Below are 21,816 nucleotides of genomic sequence, written 5' to 3'. Positions count from 1 at the left end.
ATAAAGTATTAAGAATAGGAATTTATGAGTCATACCAATAATTTTATGAATGGTAGGTAGGTAGGTGGGTTGGTAAGTAGGTAGGTAGATGGATCGATGGACAGAGAGATAATAAATACACAGGCAAATGAGAGGAAAGGATTCTTGATTCAACATGCTTAGTGCCAACTGGGATAAATAGAGGGAGGAAGTTGGAAGAATTATAATTTCACAACCACCATAGTAAAGACTGGATCAAGCAAGAATCATCATTGGTTGCCAAATATAAGAGAAGGTTTTTATGAGGGGAAGATATTTGCATGATCTTAAAAGTGTCTCCCACAGATTGCTTATCGGTTGCAAGGGTGAAAAAAAAACAGTAATTATATAGTGAAGAAATTAGACAACATTTTCACCAGGTAATGAAAAGTAACCTCACCAATAAAAGACATAGGGACACCACACATTTTTAGATGTGACAACATATCACCCTTGCAGTGCTCCAGCCGAGAAAACACAACCTGAATCAATCATGAAGAAACACCAGACAAACCCCAAATGAGAAAAGTTCTGTTAAAAAAAGTGGAGGTGGAAGCAGAGAATATTTCTAAAAAATGTCAATGTCATGAAAGACAAAGAGAGGCTGTGGAAATGTTCTAGATTAAAGGAGGCTAAAGATACATGACAACTAAATGTAACAGCTGACCCTAGACAAATCTCTGTACTGGAGGAGAAAAAACAAAATGCTAGAAGACATTATTGGGTCAATTGACAAAACTAGAACACAAACAGTGGATTAATACAATAATGTTAAATTTACTGTATTAAGGTTATACAAGAAAATATTCCTATTCCTGGAAAACACAGTCTGAAGTACTTAGACATAAAAGGTCACAATGTATATATAACTTACCCTCAAATGGTTCATAAAAAAAAAGAAATATTCACATACACATATATACATAAGAGCACAGAATGAAGTAAAATGTCAACAATAGGTGTATCTCCTTAAAGGGAATGTGAATGTTCTTCGCAATTATTTTTATTTTTGCTATTTTTCTATAAGTTTGAAATTATTTCCGAGTTTAAAAAATGAACCGTTTGGCACAGCAGCTGGCACACAGCAAGTACGCAATAAATAATAGTCATTGTCATTAGTAATATATAAAATGTATAAAATTAAACTATGCAAAAATGATTAAAAAGTAGACTATTAATGTATGTGATATAATACAGCAGGAATACAAGTCGGCACAGGCTCAGAGGCCAATATATAAAATGCTCCTGTAAAGTCATCGATCCAGCAAAATTATTCTTAGCTCTCTCCTGACATTTTAGTTTAAGTGGTGCCATTTATGTTAATGAGCATTAAAGGATTAACGAAGCATCAAAATGGTACAATAAATAGCATTTATATTTTTCATCTAGGATACTGTTGTAAAATTGGAACTCACAAATACCATTGACGACAGAACAGATGAATCAGTTATAGTATATTCATACATTGAAATACTATGTAGCAATGAAAATGAATGAATTAGAGCTATTGCATCAACAGATAAATCTTAGTAGCATGCTGTTAAACAGGAAAAGAGCAAGTTACAAAGAATATAATGAGTATTAAACCATTTTTATAATGTTAAAACAGAAAAAGGCAACAACTTTTTGAGGGCACATATACATAATTAAAACATTAAAAAAGAGAATAATTTTTGAAAATCAGGGTATTTGTTAGCTCAGACTGGGGAGAAGTTGCAGGGATAGAGCTGTGGTCCACAGCATTGGTGAGGTTCCGTGCCCTAAGCTGAATAATGGGTTCCTGGTTGCTAGGTTTCATAACTTACAGATGCATACATACATTCTTTGAATGAACTAAGTATTTCATAATTAATGTTTTAAGTACTTTAAATAATAATGAGATATTAGGAGAATATAACCAAACAGTCAACAGTGGTACTCTCCCCGGTGGTAGGATTTTAAAGGACTTTATCACTTAATACATGTTTTGTATTATCTAATCCTTTCTAATGAATTTGTTAAAGTGTTTGTTTTTAAGGGAAAAAAGACTAAAGAAAAATATTTTTATAGTCTGATTTGTCTTTGGCCAAAACTAATTCCTTTTATATTTATAGGACTTCCTAAAGCTAAATAACATCCAAAACTTGTTTCTACCCACTTCACAGATGAAAACAGAATTCTCAGGCTATTCCAAACAGGACGTAAAATAAAAAGTACAATGCAAAATACAAATTAAGGTAATATTATCCACTGAATTGGCAATAAGATATTCTCAGGCACCTAATACCTAGAAGTAGGGGAAAGGGTTTGTGAACAATGAGAAAGGCAGAGATGGTATAGACAGAGATTCTCTAAGATTCTGGTAACACTGCCTACTGAATTAGAAATGTGTGGAAACTGAGGTTATTTACTTAGTAGGTATGATTGGTGCTGGCAATTATTAGTTCTTTTCCAGGTTATAATGGAAACAGCAAATAAGCAGCAGAGAGAGGCTGCTGTGCGTTTGTGAGGGGAGGAAAGGAGCAGGTTGCAAAGGGTCAATAGGCTAAAAGGGATGGGAGCTAATAAAGGATTTGCAAATTTCTAGCTCAGAAGTCTCCATGAATAGGGAATATAAGTCCTATACTCCTCAGTAAGCTCTGAATACAAGGGGCTTAGTACTGTAGTACAATAATTCTTTTGTCATGATGAAGAGTCTAAGTCATTAACGAAAAGTTAAACTATTAATTCATCACTCTGCCATATGTTGGAAAGGAAGAGATTAAAAACACTGCCCATGCCCTCAGAAAAACTCACAAATCAATTAAAAATCATGCAATACATTTCAGAAAGATTTCCATTAAAAAGTGATTGAAATTAGTTTCAGTAATTTGAATGAAAAAGTCTCTATTACTTGGCAATTCTCTTATGTCAAATCCTTGATTTCAGGGAATAAAAACATGACTGCTCTATTAAAACTCTCATGATTCTCCTTGTAACACAAATCACTTGTGAATGGAGGGAAAACCATCAATAGAAGAAGAGGGCCTAAATCAACCTTATTCTCTACACACAAAATGAAATCTAGGAAGAGGAGACATTAAGTCAGAGGAGTATTACACATTTGTTCACATCTATGATCTCCTTTTATCCTCAAAGCAACCCTTCAGAAGGGTGATTATGGATGCTACAAAGACTGGTGGGAATAAAATCCAATTACCAGCTTCGGCTTCTGTTTCTTGTAAGGCCAAGGGCTGAGCATGGTGTCCAGTAGCAGGTCCAGGGACTCCTTGGCCAGTGCTCCGGCTGGCAGAATCCTTAGAGAGCTCGGCCATATTTCTCTGAAATAAATTTTCTTCAAAGTTAATGCTTAGTAAAAATCTTTATACAATTTTATATTTAAAATGCTAATGTTAAAAATACAAAGAAAAAACACTTCCTGAAAAAAATTTTGCCTGAACTATCTATTGCCAATATTTTTCTTAGGGTGTTACATGAGTATTGTCACTGTGCTAGGAACTAGCCTCCTATGAAACTTTCCAGATTAGAACAGTCTGACAGGCGACTGGTGGGCGGCCATGAGACAGACAGAAGATATGGTTTGTACATTATATATGTGAATTTGAGATTTTTTTTAATGGTTTATGTGATTAAACCACATGAAAGACAATATGAAATCAGAATTGTTCTTGAAAATCTAGAACATTTTTACTACACCAAGGAACAAGTTAATTGACAAGTATAATGCTAACCCTCTGCCTCCCATGAATTGAAAATAACAGCAAAAATTTATTTTAAATTTATATAGTACTTCATATGCTTCTAAATACTTTAACATACACAGTAATTTTGTAAGGAAGGCCAGTTGAATGCCAAAGTTAAGGACAGAAACTGAGGTTTAGCTAAATTAAACATCTTGCACAAGACCATTTCCTCACTAATATTTACTGAATGCTTTTTATGTTCCAGTCCTTGTCACGGCAATACAGCTATTAAATCAATGGATTTTTCATTTTTGGTTTTTGTTTTGAGACAGCTGTTGCCCAGGCTGAAGGGCATTGGTGCAATTTTGGCTCACTGCAACCTCCACCTCCCGGTTCAAGTGATTCTCCTGCCTCAGCCCTCATGATCTGCCCATCTCAGCCTCCCAAAGTACTGGGATTACATGCATGAGCCGCCACGCTCAGCCAAATCAATGGATTTTTATGGCAATGTTTTCAGATTTAAGATGACTACTAAATCAGAAAGGAACAGAATAGGTGGTACTGAGAAAGTAGTCTTGTTGATTATTTAAAACATATTATATATGCCTGATTCTAGAAGCCTTGATTTTGATTATGAGAAACCATTTAATTGACTGTCAGAAAATCTACTTACAATGTGCAACAGAAGCAGAGGTTGGCAATTATAAAGAAGAGGCAATCAAGAAGCTATGGGTTTGACGCCAAAAGGAATAAGAAAAGCTGAACCAAAATGCAGTCAGTGCTTCCAGTTTTTACTCAAAGGTGGGGAAGAAAAGTCAAGATGACAGAAAAGGGAGAAAAGCAGCAACCTGTTTGTCTTAGTTTTAACTTGACTTTGATGGTAAAAGAGACAACACACATGCTTAAGTTTGCTTGAAAATTTTGTTCCATTTGATATTTGCTTTATCTGTTATGAACTACTGTATTAATATATTTTGATAAGGCATCCATTTTCTTGAAAGTTGTATTTTTCATTCATGGCGTCCTCTCCATTAAAAAAACTTTTGATAGTCTCAGTTATTTTAATGAGGACTTATTTTTATATATTAATAAACCATTTTTTTCTGTTTTAATTTCCATGCACAATTTTTAAAACTAGAGATTTAATAAATTATAAATTACAGTTCCTCACATTTACAGCACCTATGTAACAAATTTAAAATCACTGCTTTATAATCACAGCTTTATCTCAAGGTCCTGAGTGAAGATAGCTCGAAAACGGCAGAAGGTCAAGTATTACTTCTATGACAAATTCCAGATTAGGCATTTCAAAGCCATCCTTTTCTCAGGAATGGAAACTGACCCACCCAACAAAAGCTGTAAACATCTAAATTCTTAGCCAGATTATGTGATTCTGTCTCCATAGACTTACGAGCCTCATTAAATCACACAGATGATCTTACACTGCTTGCACAATTATAAGCCCTGTAAAAAGACTCCAGGGTTGATTTTATACGTATCTATGAATGGTAGGAGAAAGGTGTCATAGTTTCTTGATTTTTGTAACAGAGACTGCCTATTCAGGAAAGCAAACGAAAGCATGTAAACATGGTTTCCCCATCATTTCTCATCTGCAAATCTGCTATAATTTTATTTTAATTATGTTATCTCCAAGTTCTTATTTTAATTATTTTCTCCAAAAAAAATCTCAATTAAGTGTTAAGCAGTATTCGTGGGAAGTGATCTTGCCCAGTCATTTTTACATTGAAGGCAACTACTCGGTAGCAACATCTCTGTGAGGTCAAGGATAAAAATACCAACTGGGTTGAAGTAGGATGGAGTGAGCTGATCTTTCAGGTCCCTTCTGGCTCTAAAATTTTATACTGTTTCAAATGCAGGACCCAGAAAGGCCAAGCTGAGCCATGCATATCCTACCCAAACCCAAGGAATTAGGCCAGGGATTTGTATTTTATTTTTCCGGTGAGCAACTATGTGATTGCCCAATATAATAACCTAGTTATCATCGAATATGGAACTGAAACTCAAGATTATTTTTTCTAGTTTATAACTCTCTCAAGTAGGTATTAATATCAAATGCTCAATCCTGGCCTTGAAACTCTTTAATCACAATATCTTGATGGAACTTAACTCTTAAGTTTCAACTCTATCAGACAAACCTTATACTACTGGCATTTTTTTCCTGCCTCTAATTCCAAATGTTGAAATTGGCTAATCACCATGCTCAGAATATCATTCTGGATCTTTCATGCATACCTAATTGCTTTGATCATAAGGTAGCAAGACTTTGGTTTTACTGAATCTTTCATACAAATTAAAAGCTGGTCTCAGAGAGTACTTCTATAACTAAAAGAATTAATTGTATATGCACATATATAGTATATCCAGAAACTGGACTTCAGAGTTTTATGCGAGTGATCATATTTATTTGTTTGTTTCTATATCAATACTCTTTGTACTTGGTTGGCATTTTTTGCCTAAATGAGACATAAATTTATTGAGGGCAATAATAGGCTTCCAAACTCTTCACAAGCTTTTAAGAAACTCTTATGATGCATATTTCATGAAATGGTCAGTCCCAGAAAACAGAATTTTGAATAAAAATTACTCAGTTTCTGAAATTTCATGCCCTTAGAAAGAATAGCATATATTCTTTATTTTAAGTTTTGGAATACATGTACTGAACGTGCAGGTTTATTACATAGGTATACATGTGCCATGGTGGTTTGCTGCACCTATCAACCTGTTATCTAGGTTTTAAGCCCTGCATGCATTAGGTATTTGTCCTAAATATTCTTTAGGAAAAAGACATTTAGAGGCTAAAAGCTTTCTTGTATTTGTGACACTACGAAGTAGTAAAGTTTTTTGGCAACAAAACATGCAAACCTTTGGATTCGCTACGGAGTAGTTTTTTAAACCACTGACAAAAACATAAGACTTACATCTACTAAACTTTAAAATGAAAAAAGGAAAAAACACTACATACAACTTCTATAATCATTCTTGGTGTTCAATACCTCCTCTCGCTCTCAGGAACATACCTTTTCCCATTGTGGGTCAGCGTTTTCTACAAGCAGAGGAAGTGTATCTTGAAATGCTTTCTGTATGCAGCCCTTTAGTTTTTCAAAATATTGCACAGACATCCATTTTGAAGAACAAGTCGACATGATTTCCAAAAGCTGCTTGTCCTCAGAATCACTGACATGCTCCTTTTGGGTATCCCTTAAAAGAACCCCAAGTACAGTCAGGATGTCTTCCTCATACTGATAGATTTCCAGTTGGATCCGCTTGGCTTCCTGCATAGTCCATTCTCTACGACTCTGGTCTAGACATGTTTGTAATTCTGTCTCCTTCTGAAGAAGCAGTTCAGTTTTTTGTTTCATAAAGTCTTCTTTAGCTGCCGCAAGCACCTCATTAATTTTATTTCGGTGATCATCTAAAAATTGCCGGTAATCTTGCTCATTTTGTTCTTGGATTCTGCGGATTTCTTCTTGCTTTTCTTTGTTCCACTCACTCCGAGCCTTAGCTAACTCAGCCCTGATGACTACAGGGACTTCTTCGTTCTTTAACTCGAGTTCCCTCTGAAGAGAATGAATCTTCTCTTCCAATTCCGTTCCAGGAAGTATATTTTTCTTCATATTTTCAAGCTCACTCTTCCATTTCTCTTTAGCTTCAGAAACAGCAAATGATATCTAAAGAACATAACAACATGCATTTTAAAAGTCTTTATGATTCTCCTCCTTTACAAAAAAATTAAAGAAACTATTTGGGTTAACCTCTGAAGCTAAGAAATTTAAAATCAAAATTAAAAGGAAATGTGATTTTAGATAAGACATGATTCTAGAAATAGTAATACTTACACTATACTTAAACTGGTCAAAATATGTACATAAACATGTGCTTATGTTATGTATAGACACATAAACACTCACACATATAATTATATAACTAGCCAAAACTAATGTGAGAAAAAATTTCGTATTAGTTTTTTTAATACAGATACAATCTCAAATTTTATCTGTGCCCCCAACAAATTAAGTATCTTTAACCTAAAGCAAAAACGGACTCATAGGGACTTTTTACTATTACTTAGGAATATAGCACACACCTGCATAATTACTTGCTGATAAGTGTAACTGTATTTTAATGCACTTTTAGTGGCTAGAACAGTTCATTAAAGGACAATACCAAACAGAAAAAGTCATTTTTCATTAGTCTAATCTGTTTGTATGACAGAATAATAGAACTAGTGGATCGTAGAAAACAACAGATAGTACATAACCAAAAAGTAATAGGGAAATCAAAAAAACCTAAGCTCCAATCCTGACACCAATTTGCAGAGGAAGCCTAGCACAGGTGCTTAACAGAACAGAATCTGCTGGAATTAACTTACCAGCTGTGGAACTAACGGCCCATTCCTCAACTTCTTTGAGTCTCAATTTCCTCATTTATAAAATGGGGATAATTACAATGCCAATTTGATAGCATCCTTTAGGATTAAATGACATAAGGACATAATCCGTTTAAAGTACTTAGCCCAGAGCCTGGCAGATGATAAGGACTCAACAAATATTATGTAGTTATTATTTTCAAATGCATGGCCTTGGAAAACTCACTTACTCTCTTTAGCACTAACACCTTCACCCATATAAAGGAGTAGAGTAGATAATGGCCTTGAGTCCCTTTCACTTTTAATATTCCTGACTGAATTTCTAACTGAATTCTAAGAAGGCACAAGGACACAATAGTGTCAAAAGACAGAATTGGGCATCTCCAAAGGTTTGGCCTAGACAATGGTGGTTACCATTAATCAATACTATATATATATGGCTGGGATGATGGGATAGAGTATCTACCAAATAAATTTTCTGCTAAAGGAACCCAGTATCTAAGATGAGCTTTACAAAAGAATTCACTGCAAAATTCCTTTGCTACCAGCAGAATAATTCGGTAGTGATGTGAAACATGTTTAAATAGTGTTTTTAGAGAAAACAGGTCATGTTGCAATGGATGCCTGGAAGTCATTCTCAGGTGACTCGGACAGAGGTGATGGATTCCACGGAATTTGTATGACCTGCCCAACCTTACAAAATGTGCATTTTCTCATGTGAAGTTTTACAAAGAGAATTTGACAGCATTCGTCAACTCAGTGGTTCCCAAACTTTGCTGCAAATCAGAATCACCTGAGGAGCTTTTAAAACTTCTGATGCCCAGGCCAGGGCCCATACAAAACAAAGTTTAAGGGTAGGGGCCAGGCAACAGTATTTTTTAAAGATCCTCAAGTTATTCCAATGTGCAGCAAAGTTCGGGAACCACTGAACCAACTTAACTACTTCTGAATTCTAGAAACTGACTTCACACTGTCACAGATCTCAACTAATCACTCTAATCTTAAAATAACTCTACAGCCAATGCTATGGAACTGGCCGTTTCTGGACCTCTTTTGGTTTGGAGGAAGGATGCGTAACACGTTGACATTATTTTTCGTGACTGATATAATTATCTGGACTAGTGCTACTTACATCCAAGTGTAGTCCAAAGACCAGCTGGGAGCCTGTTAGAAATGCAAATTCCAGCCAGGTGCGGTGACTCCCACCTGTAATCCCAGCACTTTGGGAGGCCGAGGTGGGCAAGATCATCTGAGATCAGGAGTTCAAGAGCAGCCTGGCCAACATGGTGAAACCTCATCTCTACTAAAAATACAAAAATTAGCTGGGAGAGGTAGCAGGCACTTGTAATCCCAGCTACTTGGGAGGCAGAGGCAGGAGAATCACTTGAACCCAGGAGGTGGAGGTTGCAGTGAGCTGACATTGCGCCACTGCACTCCAGCCTGGGAAACACAGTAAGACTCGATCTCAAAAAAAAAAAAAAAAAAAAAAAGGCAAATTTCCAGGACACCCTCCAGACCTACTATATCATTATCTCTAGGAGGAAAGCCCAGGTAGCTCTGCTTTAACAAACCCTGCAAGTGATTCTCAGGCCTGCTGAAGTTTGGGAAGCAACAAAAACATTTTCTCTCATTTCTGTATGTCTGCATTCACAAACGTACAGCCTTCTATGTTCTTATGAAAAGACCTCTTGGCCTGTTTTATTTTCTATATTTTACTTAACTTTACTATTCTACTTGACTTCTGAGCTCTGAGACACATATCCTCACAATCATATTGTTTCGTCTCTCTCTCCCTCTTAAATTTCCTTTTAAAATATTTCAGACATACTAAAAAGTATAGAGAATAATTTCTCATGTTTGATCCACTTTCCTTATCTTTATTATCCCCTTAATTTTACTTTTTTACTACAAAAAGAAAACATATATCAACCTATTACTTTATCTTTGCTATTGGATACGTTGCCTCGAAATTGAGTTGTTATTATGGTACAGATCTGAAATCTTCAATTTTCTTTTAATTTTTCTACACTTCTATTTAAAAATGTTTAACTCCTTCATTAACCTAGAGTTTATTGTGATACATGTTGGGTAAACTTAATTTTTCCAAAGTGCTACCTGGCTATCATAAGACTATGATGAAATAATTCCTCATTCCCTTGTTTTAAAACAATTTATTAAGCTTTTATTTATAGTAGGGTCTACCTCTGAAATCTGTATTGCACTGAATTAAAATGAATTCTATTTTTGTGACTCAATACAGTCTGAGTTGTTGCTTTCCAATATATTCCATTACGTGTTAGGGCTTGACTATAATTTTTCCAAAACATTAAAAAAATTTCTGGTCCTTTTGTTTTTCCAAAAACATTTTATAGAATTATTTTGTCAACTTCAAATACATTCAGTTTGTTGGCATTTTGATTAGAATTCGTTTAAACCGGTAATTAAGTTGCAAGAGTACACATAGTTATAGTATCTTTATCTTCTGGTCAAGAAACATGACATTTCTGGAAAGGAGAACTGGCTATTTACCAACAAGAATGTTACAAGAGAAAATAATCTTTAAGCATGTGAAAGGATATTGTATAGCTAATAATAAACAAATATACACCTGTTCTCAATTTCATCTAAAGATCGGGCAAGATAGAATGGGAGTTATTAAATAGTTGCTAAGTTATCCTCATAGGTAGATACATTCTTTCTCTAAGAACAACTTAATGATGACAAGAACACTTGCTAGGCTTTGAGCTACTCCTTAACATGTATCAACATGTTTTATCCTTCAACAATTCTATGAGTAGGTACAAATTCCAGGGACTGAGATAACAGAAGGGGTCAGGCAAGATGGCCTCCTGAAGTTTCTTTGCAGAAGAGCTCTTACCCTTTTGTTCACAGAGACCTCATGTTGTTCTTCCCACTTTTTCTGTTCTGCCCTTACAAGTGCTTGATATTCTGCAAGCTCAGGTAGTTCTCCCAGCCATTGCTGACGAGCATTTTGCACAGCTATTTCTACCTGTAGGACATTGCAAAAGAAAGAGGTAAAGTGGCGTATAAAATTTCAAAAAGACCCCATTTTCAAACAGCAATTATGATTTCAGTATTTTATACTGTATATCACTACATAATGAAGTTAAACTGACTTCAAGTACCCTACCTATCCCAAACAGTGGACTCTAATCCTTTTGTTGTAAACTTCCCATAGCATCCCACACAAATGCCACACAAGAAGTGGGAATCTGTGAATGTTTGGTGACCAGTACTACCTTAGAAAGTGTCATACGAAGTACCAATTACCATTTCCAACAACTCCTATTTATCCTGGGAAAAAGGAGAAGACCTGCTGGAGGGCTGCTGGGTGCCAACTGCTGTCTAATCACTACACCCACCACCTTCCTCACTCCTCATGCTCTACACATGTGCATGCACATGTACACTGATACAGTTTAGAGCCCTATACCTGCGAAATTTCCTACTGTCGAGAATGAGTTTATACTAAAGAATGAGGGTGATACCTATGAAGGCAAAAAATTAAGACTTGATTAATTATGAGGGTGATCTGGTTGCAAATCTGCCACCAGAAGATTATGTTAAATAATTTTACCGTATTCCTTTATTTTAAAATACACATAGATATGCAGATATATGTATATATACGTACATACACACAAAAGCAGGATTGATATAAGAGACTGTATTTCTTATTAAAGTGCTAAATATGGCTACGTGTAAACTCCATGTAGAAACTCCAAGGAGTTAAGAAATGGGAAAAAGACAAAGCTCCTGTAGAAAGGTATCTACTTAAAAAGTTATTATGAAACATTTCCTTTCTGCTATATTACACTATTTGCTTTAAGATTAATAATTTCATAAATACCAAAGCAGCACCTTTAAACTCAACTTTTTGTCTGTGGAACCTTTTCTTAACTCTTTTGAAACCCCCTTCAGTAAACATTTCAGTAAACTAACTGAAGATATCCTTGGTACCATTACATATATTTGCCTATATATCCACACTTTAAGGCTGCCCTGTAAAATCATGTAGAACAATGTAACAAGTAAGCAGAATTTCAAGTATTTATCAAAAGCAGAGTGTATTTTCAAAAACTTTACATTGAGTGCTATCTTGTTTAAGAGTTTATAATAAGTAATAAAATTAAAATGATAAATACATAACAGATGTATCAAAGTCCAGGGAACTCTTGAGGCTAGAAACCCAGCCAGGTAGTCTGTGAGTTCAAAACTTTTTCCAAAATAATATTAAGACACTATCTGTTTTATTGCCATTCTCTCATGCATAAACAGCACAGTTCTCCAAAAGCTGCATGCTGTGATCATGTCATTGTTCTGACAGCCAGTGGAATGTGTGCTTGGGTATCCTTGTTTTTTAAAAATTTCTCAGGTTTATTTTCCAAAAGTGTAAATATAACCCACACAAACAGAAGCTCTTTAAAGTCCCCAATTTTTAAAATTGTGAAGGAGTCCTGGGACCAAAAATTTTGAGAATCACTGTAATAGGTAAGAGAGAGATAACAGATAACTCATCTTTATTCTGTTATAATAAGCTGTACTTTTCTCAGTATGGCATTTCTTTCAAATCAAGTAACTGTGTCAGTTACAAGCTAGTTTTGTGAGTGCTTCAAAGGAAAGGTTATTGGCACCACTTTGGGGCGGCTGATGGGAATGATAGACAAAGTTCCATTTAAGGGCAGGCCTGCAGATCCAACTGCATCAAGTCTCAATACAAATGTTGTTAAATACCTTACGTGCTTAGGTTTACTTATATATAACCACCTTAGTGGAATATTTTCCATAAAATTAGATATGAAAGATACATAATTAAACTGTGCTTCATTCAGATGTAAAAGCACCCTCTTTAACCTCAGGCATCTTAATGCTTAGACTAATCTCAAAGGAGCAAATACTTTGTAAACTGAAAGAATATACTGAAAAACTGAGGGATGATGGCTTTATGACAGAAATAGTATGAAGAAAAATTTAGGAACATGACAGGTTTTCTATCCTAGAAATGCACAAAATCTTAAAAGTATAAAGTTATGAACGAGTTCAATGATAGTATTTTATGTGTTTTCATTAAGTGACAGGCAGTTCCAAAAAATTTACTAGAATAAACCTGCCTTTTACCTGTTTGGTGATATTTTCACAATGCTTGAATTCCAATTCAATTTCGAGTTTCTTCATAGCCCCCTTGATGGCTATGTCCTTCTCTTGTTCTAAGTGTTGCTGGATTATGCACTTCTGCTCTTCTATCATGATTGCCATCTCTTTCTTGGAAATAACATCACTGGTGGTTACTTGGTCAGTTTGGCTGCCACAATCTGAGGTCTTCTTTTTCATTGCCTTTATAGTTTGATCCAGCTTAGACTGCCACTCCTTTTCAAGCTGTTGAATGAGTTTTTCTTTGATCTGTTTTCAGAAGAAAAATCATAGGAGAAGAAAAACTTTCAAATAAGTAAAAACTAGAATTAAAGGCTAGCCAGAAAAGCAACCACAGCTGTGTTTGAAAACCATCTAGATATTGTTGTAGTAATTACAAAAGGTTTAGAAATTTAGTCAATTAAAATACACTCTCAAGTAAAACTTGAAAGTTACTCTTTGAACTTAACTATATGACAAAAATCACATGAAAGATTTAAGTATGTTGTGTAAAGTCAGGAGATCTTGCTCTCAATATGCAACCTTCTGGAATCTTTCATATTACCACTACAAAGACAGCAGGATTTAAAAAAAAAAAAAAATTACAGTTAATGCGTTTTGCCATCACCACCATGTTCTCCACAAAGGAATGAGTAAATCTAATTAACGAACCAAAACCTGAACAATCTAAAAAATAGTTGTACTCACTTGAACATGTTAGAATCTTGTTTGTTATAATGTTAAATTTTACTAAGTAGACTACATTCAAAAGAGAGGCACTATTATTGGAAGAACATCTTAATGATTTTTCCACTTTAACAGTACAGCAAAGTGGAGCTAAAAACAGTCTTAAACTATGAAACAGCACAATTTGGTTTTCCCTTTTTCTGTTTACCACCTGGGTATCTCCAACTGTTTCCCTGGCTACCAGCAATTAATAGCCATTTTGTAAATAGAAGAATCTAGTTGAGGCCAGGCGCAGTGGCTCACGCCTGTAATCTCAGCATTTTGGGAGGCCGTGGCGGGCGGATCACCTGAGGTCAGGAGTTCAAGACCAGCCTGGCCAACATGGTGAAACCCCATCTCTACTAAAAATATAAAAATTAGCTGGGTGTGGTGGCGCTTGCCTGTAATCCCAACTACTTAGGATGTTGAGGCAGGAGAATCACTTGAACCCGGGAGACGGAGGTTGCAGTGAGCCTAGATCACACCACTGCACTCTAGCCTGGAGACAGAGCAAGGCTCCGTCTCAAAAAAGGAAGAAAAAAAAATCTAGTTTAAATAAGCTTGAGAATTTTTTTTTGTCTTCATTTCTAAATAAGCTTTTAGGATCATACTTTGTTCCCTAACTTTCTAGGGAACTATTAGCATTTCCTAATCTCATTTGCTATTTAAGTAATAGAGGTAACAAATTACGTGCTTCTAAGACTGCCCATTACTTCTTTGTTTCTAATCCGTGATATGGCTTATTTATTTGTTTGTTATAAATATTAGTCTAGAGTTATAATCATTCCACAATATGAAATCAGATCATGGTTTCATTTCGAGGAATCAAAGAAGTACCCATAACACTTGTTATATCCTGAGTTGGGTCGAAAAGTCAAGAGGTGGCTAAATTCCTAAAAATAAAACTGGTGTGGTAACTGCTAATAGCTCAATTCTGAAAGGTAAAATGGGTGACTATGTAAGTGCCTGGCAAATAAAACTTATGTATCTGTTCAGGAAGAATTGTCTTCTGAAGTTAGTACTACATTTTAAAAATGTGGTGACCAGAAAGAAATTTTAATCCACACCTCTTTCTGTTCCTTATCCCAACGTGCTTTGGCTAAGATCACTTCATTTTCAACTTGCTGTTTAATATCAGTTTCTTGATCTTTCAGCCACTTGCTCTTTTCCATCATAAGTGTATCTTGGTACTTTTTTTCAAGTTCCACCCGCAGTTTGCTTACATATTCTTCTCTTTCCTCCAATAGCTGTCTCTTTAAACAAAATTCAAATAAATATCTCTCTACAACACTAACAGTCTCCAAGTTAAAACATATGAACTTGTTGTGCATGGCTTAGATAGCAAAAAAATCCCTCTAACTTCTAAAATGCACCTACCTAACTCATATTACAATTGTATAAATAAGCCTTAATGTGTATAGAAATGGCATCATGAATGGGAAGGTTGACCATCTTTGCCTTGTCTGCAGATTCATAGGCTTCACTGATTACTCCCCAAACTGAAAGATTCTGTGTATATGACTTTTCCCCCTTTCTCTCAATGAGCCAGGTTAACATGTGAGGAAAGTTCTGTGTGCTAATAAAAGCTTTAAAACTTGGAATTGAGCTCCTATTTAACCTGCAACTTGACTCAGCAAGTGTTTCGGAAAACAGTGCGTGAAACATAAAAAAACACCCTTTAACTCTTATTGTTACCTGACTCATATATTCTGTATCCAGGTTAAGTCCCCTACCTAAAGCTAAGCTGCAGTAAAATGGCTTACGTCCTGCAAGGAAGAGTTACCCCAAAAGTGTCCTCACTTGTTCTGGAGTTTAATAAGATTCTCCCATCGTGTATGTGAAACATTTCCTTTAAAAAAAGGAAAGAAAAAAAAAGGTGTATTTTTGTCTACCTCTGAAGAATGTGAGAAGATTAGATAGTCTCCTAAATATAAAGATATTTAGTTCTGACTGGCTTATACTACTAAGGGCTTATATAACTCTATAGTAAAAAAACTAATGAATTCTCAGAGAGGGAAGAAATTAAGCTTCTAATGTTTTAAGTACACTGGCCCTTTAAGTGAGAGGTGGGCTTGGAGGAGTAGTGTAACCACAAAAGGACAGCAGAAGGGAGCGTTTTAGGGTGATAAAACTGTTCTGTATCCTGATAAACCTATAAACGTGCTAAAGGTTTATAGAACTATACACCCAGTGGTGGGACGAAGTCAATTTTACTGTATAACAATTTAAAGTTTTTTAAAATTATACTTTAAGTTTTGGGATACATGTGCAACATTTAACCTCTAAGTCTGGTTTTTTTGAAGGACCAAATAGCAGTTTAACTTTTCCTCTTGGACTTGGGTACAAACACTCATGAGCCAAAATATCAGTCAGTAGCAGATATTAATTGTAATTGACCCATTATATGAGATCAAATTTTATAGTCAAATTGATTCTATTAAACGTATCAGAAAATATTCCTGAAATGACCTCTTTGAGAAAATTCCTCTTATGTTCTTGCCAATTTTTATACATATAAAAGAATCACACCAGTGATTTCCCTATTTTAATTTTTAAAACATTACTGAAAGCTAAGTCCTCAATTTCAAGGTAATATAAGATCCTTTCTCACTTTTATACTGCCATCTCTACCTAAAACAGCTCCCTTCAGAAGTTCTTTTTCCACAAGATGATATGTATACATGGCATGTTTTTCACCATATTAATCTATTCAACCATAATCAAGATATTGAATGAACTGAATTTCTCACCTGCTCTTTACTATTCTTTTTAAGTGTGTGGTAGTAATAGCTTGTTTTAACATAACTCATTCAAAAAGCTCTGTATAGAACATTTATTTAAACATTTAAAAATATTTTCTAATCTTGAGGCAGATAGCTTTCAAACTGTGGTTTGTCACTGATCCAAGGACAGACGGGCCTGTTAAGGCTCTGGGCCAGGACAGGGAAGAAAAGAGGAGGTGTGACTGTTTACATGTGATTTTACTCCTGGACACTCACCAAGGGTGACTCAGAAGAATCAGGCAGAATTGGAGAATCTACTCTAGCCCCTCCAGCTTCCCTGAAGGAGGTCATACGAAGATGCTGACCTTGCTGTCCATATCCTCCGTATCATCACTCTGCCTATCATGAGACCAACATTCAAATTCCTACTCTTCTCCCCAGAAGAACAAAATGACAATGAGGTAGTGAGAAAGAAATGGATCCGAGAAAAAGGGCTCTGAAGGAATGCTCCGTGCGGTGCTCACAGGACTACATAGGGTTTCCGGAGCAGTCAACACTGAAAACGAGGATCTGTGATTTTCAGATTTAAAGTGACACTGATCTTTTTTTTTTTTTTGCCCTTTAGAATAAATCTGCAAGAAAAAAAATCACTTTCTCCTATCTATATGCCATTGTACACTAAGGTTTTAATAATCATTTCAGCATTTACTGTACTTTATTTGTGAGCTATATGAGTGTGATACAGCCAAAAGTAAAGAGAACCTATGAATATATGAATACCTTCACCATTCACTTCTCTAGAACAAATGCATTCGTTTAAATGATAATACTGAGGCTTGAAAAGTGAAAGGATGTCGGTACAACATAAACTTGTACTGTACCTTCTCCTGAGTCTGTTGCTCCTTTTCAGTGGTCTTCCTGAGAGTCAATTCTAGATTATCCTTCTCTCTGCACACTTCTAGGTAACATTCCTGCACAGCAGTCATTTCCTTATTCACCTTATCCAACTCAGACCTTGGATACACAAAACCAGCAACTAAATGATTTAACCACAAAAAAATACAGGAGCTGCGTAACAAACAATTTTCCTCTAAATTTTGGAAGAATGTAGTCTCTACAGCTTAAAAGGCAGCTAAACTCTTTATTCTCACCTCAGTTGCAAATGAGCTCTCTCATAAGCCTCAAAGAGCTGCTGCTTCTCCAAAGCATGCTTTGCTAATAGGCTTTCACGTATTTGAGTTTTCATGGCTTCATGGTGCTGCTGATAAGTCCTCTCACACCTGGAAACAGAGCGGAATCAAAGGCAATGCCCAATCTCACTACAAACACCAAAATGAATTGGCTTCCCTCTTTCCTCCTCACCTCTTCCCTCTAATGCAAATTATAATTGAGGTCAGATTACTTTTCCCCAACCGAAAGTGGTAATAATTAATTAATAACCAACAATCTTATGAGAATCTTCAAAATTTTCTTTCTTCAAATGTTTCTAGAGAACAATTAGAAACTTGGATGTGAGAATGCCCCAGGCCTTCAAATAGAGAGAGTAATCTACGTTGAGGACTTCTGTTTATAAAAAATTAATGACAGTAATTGAGGGTATGGTTCCAAAATTTATATTAAACATAAATACTAGCAGTCCCCAACTCACAAGTAAGTTATGTTCCAGAAGTCTGTTTCCAAGTTTATGATTTGGTATTTGGAAGACATATTCCCTCTCACAGACTTTTTTCTTTATAAAGAATAGTTTCCCAGACGAGTCTTTAAAAAAAAAATTAAGCTATAATATTTCAGTGAACTACAGTTTCAATGATACTATAGAACCCAACCCACTACATAACACTGTTTCTATGGAAAATGTGTTCCAAATTCTAATTTGAGAAGCCAGGGACTCATCTCTGCCAATCCAAGATCTCAACAGGGTAGAATTCACTCAATCATTTTGAATCTTTTTGTCACAGGGAAGGGCAGAGAGTTAGAGAGGAAAGGTACCCAGGAGACAGTCGTCAGGCATCTATATAGACCTTACCTATCCACAGCTTCTCGCTTATCATGGTCAAAATCTTGTACCATTTGTCTCATTTGATTACATAAGTCTTGATTTGTATTTCTCAGTTTTTCTTCAGTTTCTTTAAGTTCCTAGACACAAAAGAATATACTTAGTACTTAGAGAAAATAAACATCATTTTCACTGATTAGTTTTATCTCATTTTTAAGTATTTTCTGTGCTTTCTCTCTCCTCTATAACAATATTTGACATTATGTTTACAATTCTGCAAAAGAATAAGTCTCTTCACACTTTGATAAGGACATAGATTCATTTATTAGACAGGTAGTTTTCTGACAGGACTAAACGTTTAAATTTTGTATTTACTTTGAAATACGTAAAATGAAAACATTTAACCAGAGAAGTATTGGCTAGCTAATGCCTTAAAATAAGTCTCAGAGCTCAATAATCTTCAGCAACCATCTAAATAAGCAAAGTTTTACTTCTGGGTCAAGAGCTGGCTAAGGAGGAAAGAATACCTCTGTCAGTCATGCTACCATAGAGAAAGAGAACCGGAACTACACCAACTTACCTTCCAATGAAACTACTAACCAATAGTTCACTAGTAAAGTGAAATAACTGCAACTCAGAATCACCTACTAATATACTTGTCTACTAACTCACATTGCCTCTCTATTTGCAAAAACTCTATTACATCTTCTGTATTTAACGAGGAAATAAAAATTCTTATAAAATATAAAAAATATTTTTAATCACCTGATTTTGTTGTTGTAAAACTTGAATTTCATTTTTAAGCAGCAGGATATCATCTCCGACAATATCAGAAGTAGAAGACTCAAGCCACAATTGATTCTTTGGTTTTTCTGAGGTATCTGTTTTAGTCTGAATGTTAAAGAGTCAAAAGTTTTTCAAGTTTTCAAAAATTCTAAGTTTCACTTTGAAATAATTCCATACTTTAAAAAAATTGCAAACAGGACAAATAATCTCCATATAGCTTTTACTCATCTTCCCCCAATATAACTACAGCACAATGATCAAAACTAGTAAATTAACTATCAGGTAATCCACAGACCTTAAACAAATGTTTCCAATTTGCCCCAAATATCTGTTTTCTGGTCCAAGATCAAATCCATGATTCTGAGTGGCATTTAGTTGTCATGTTTAATTAGTGTCCTCCAATCTAGGACAGCTCTTCAGTCTTTCAAATCCATGATGTTTTCTAAGAATACTAACCCATTATTTTGTAGGATGTTCCTCAATTTGGAGTTTTTAGGTTTATTAAAATCAGGTTATGCATCTTTGGCAAGCATGTCAAGAACTGGTATGTGCTCTTTGCAGGAGACACATATCACTATGTCTCGCCACTGGTAATAATCAATTGAAGGTGGGATCTATCATCTCCATTGCAAACTTACTATTTTTTGTTTTATAATAAATGATAAGTATCTTGTAGGATACTTTGAGAGAATGCAAATATCCTGTTTCTCATCATATGTTCTCCTACTAAGATCAAGCATTTATCCTATCTCTGTATGTATTCATTTATGTCATCATTCACTCATGGACATACATTTTATTCAATAAAGACAATTTTTAAGACTCATGATAGACTTTAGCAAATTTCTTTCCAGAAATGCCATACAAACATATACTGTCAGGTAGTACATGGGTCTGCCCATCTCTCTTTGCCTCCAGTGGCAGTGATTATCTTTAAATAATTATCTTTGATGGGAAAGAAAAGAATATCTAACAATTGCTTTCATTTGTATTTCTTGTGTCATCACCAAAGTGGAACCTCTCATATACCTTCATTGTTCATTTGTTTTTCCATCTTCCCAGATTTATCTGTTTATATAATTTTGCATATTTTCCTCTTAATGAGTGTTTTCCTTACCTACTTTTCTTTTTATTCATTGATGGGGGCTACAAAGATTTTAAAAATATATCTACTCCATTTCACTTGTTGTATCCCTGGACTCTGAGCTCTTTGCCACAACATAGTGGCTCATCCCTGTAATCGGAGCACTTTGGGAGGTGGAGGTGGGCAGATCACTTGAGCCGAGGGCTGAAGTAACTCTGAGAAAAATCAGAGTTTAGATGGAGACTACCAAGAATTCACTATGGCAATAGAGTAGCTGGACAAAAAGAATACTCAAAGATGAGAGAGTTATTCCTTCGATCTATTGATCAACCAGACTACAGTGGGAAATGGAAAGGCTAAAAAACAGCACAATGCATGACCACTATCAACTGCTACACATGATAAAGTGTATCTGTATAGCATGTTCTTTGTTATAAGAACATGGGCCAGGAAAACCTCATAGAAAATACTAAAGGATTTCTATGGATGATTTATTTTAACTAGATTTAGAGCACTGTTGGTAACAGCCAATCTTAAAGAAATGCAGATTCCTTGATACAGAGAATACTTCCTTGTATGGATGGTAAAGGAATTTTATCTAATTGGTATATCATTTACTAGGTGTTAAGAGTAACCAGAAAAAACATATAGACGCTTTTCAACTTACAATGGGTTTATCGCCTAATAAGCCCATTGTAAGTTGAAAATATCATTAAGTCAAAAATGCATTTAATGCATCTAATCTATTAAAATCATAGCTTAGTCTGTCCTACCTTAAATGCCCTCGGAACACTTACAATAGCCTACAGTTGGGCGAAGTCATCTAACACAAAGCTTCTTTTGTAATAAACTGTTGACTATCTCATGAAATTTACTGAACACTGTACTGAAAGTGAAAAACAGAATTGTTTTACAGGTACTCGAAGCATGGTTCTACTGAATGCATATAACTTTTCCACCACTGTAAAGTCTAAAAATTGTAAGTCAAACATCCTAAGTCGGGGACTCTCAGCATCCCTTTAAAAATGGTATTTCCTTCTTTAAACTTTACTTCTAAAAATGTCAAATAAACCCCTGAAAGCCAAAGGTTTATTAATTTAAAAGAGTGTAAAAGGGCTGGATGTGGTGGTTCATACCTGTAATCCAAAACCTTCAGAGGTTGAGGTGAGAGGATTGCTTGAGCCCAGGAGTTTGAGACCAGTCTGGGCAACATTGTGGGGACCTGTCTCTACAAAAAATATAAAAATTAGCCAGGCACAGTGGCATGTGCCTGTGGTCCCAGC

At 35.3% G+C, this 21,816-nt stretch overlaps 1 protein-coding gene across 2 annotated transcripts in view; it reads right to left on the bottom strand.

The window, feature by feature from the left end:
* CEP152 (centrosomal protein 152) overlaps positions 1-21,816 on the bottom strand; it is a 74,101-nt gene that overhangs the window by 10,912 nt on the left and 41,373 nt on the right. Inside the window, exons 14-22 of one of the 2 annotated variants that reach the window (XM_023227232.2) lie at positions 19,429-19,554; positions 18,694-18,803; positions 17,819-17,947; positions 17,549-17,681; positions 15,012-15,197; positions 13,207-13,488; positions 10,946-11,077; positions 6,719-7,369; positions 3,197-3,317 (exon numbers count right to left, since the gene is read on the bottom strand). In XM_023227232.2, the coding sequence (XP_023083000.2) occupies positions 3,197-3,317; positions 6,719-7,369; positions 10,946-11,077; positions 13,207-13,488; positions 15,012-15,197; positions 17,549-17,681; positions 17,819-17,947; positions 18,694-18,803; positions 19,429-19,554 (1,870 nt within the window). The remainder of the gene's footprint in view (positions 1-3,196; positions 3,318-6,718; positions 7,370-10,945; positions 11,078-13,206; positions 13,489-15,011; positions 15,198-17,548; positions 17,682-17,818; positions 17,948-18,693; positions 18,804-19,428; positions 19,555-21,816) is intronic. The other variant, XM_023227234.2, reaches the window with a different exon arrangement.

The sequence above is a fragment of the Piliocolobus tephrosceles genome, chromosome 6 (genome assembly GCF_002776525.5).
Source record: "Piliocolobus tephrosceles isolate RC106 chromosome 6, ASM277652v3, whole genome shotgun sequence".
In the NCBI taxonomy this organism is placed as follows: Eukaryota; Metazoa; Chordata; class Mammalia; order Primates; family Cercopithecidae; genus Piliocolobus; species Piliocolobus tephrosceles.
Note: the sequence above shows the minus strand (reverse complement) of the source record. Positions and strands in the feature narration are given on the sequence as shown.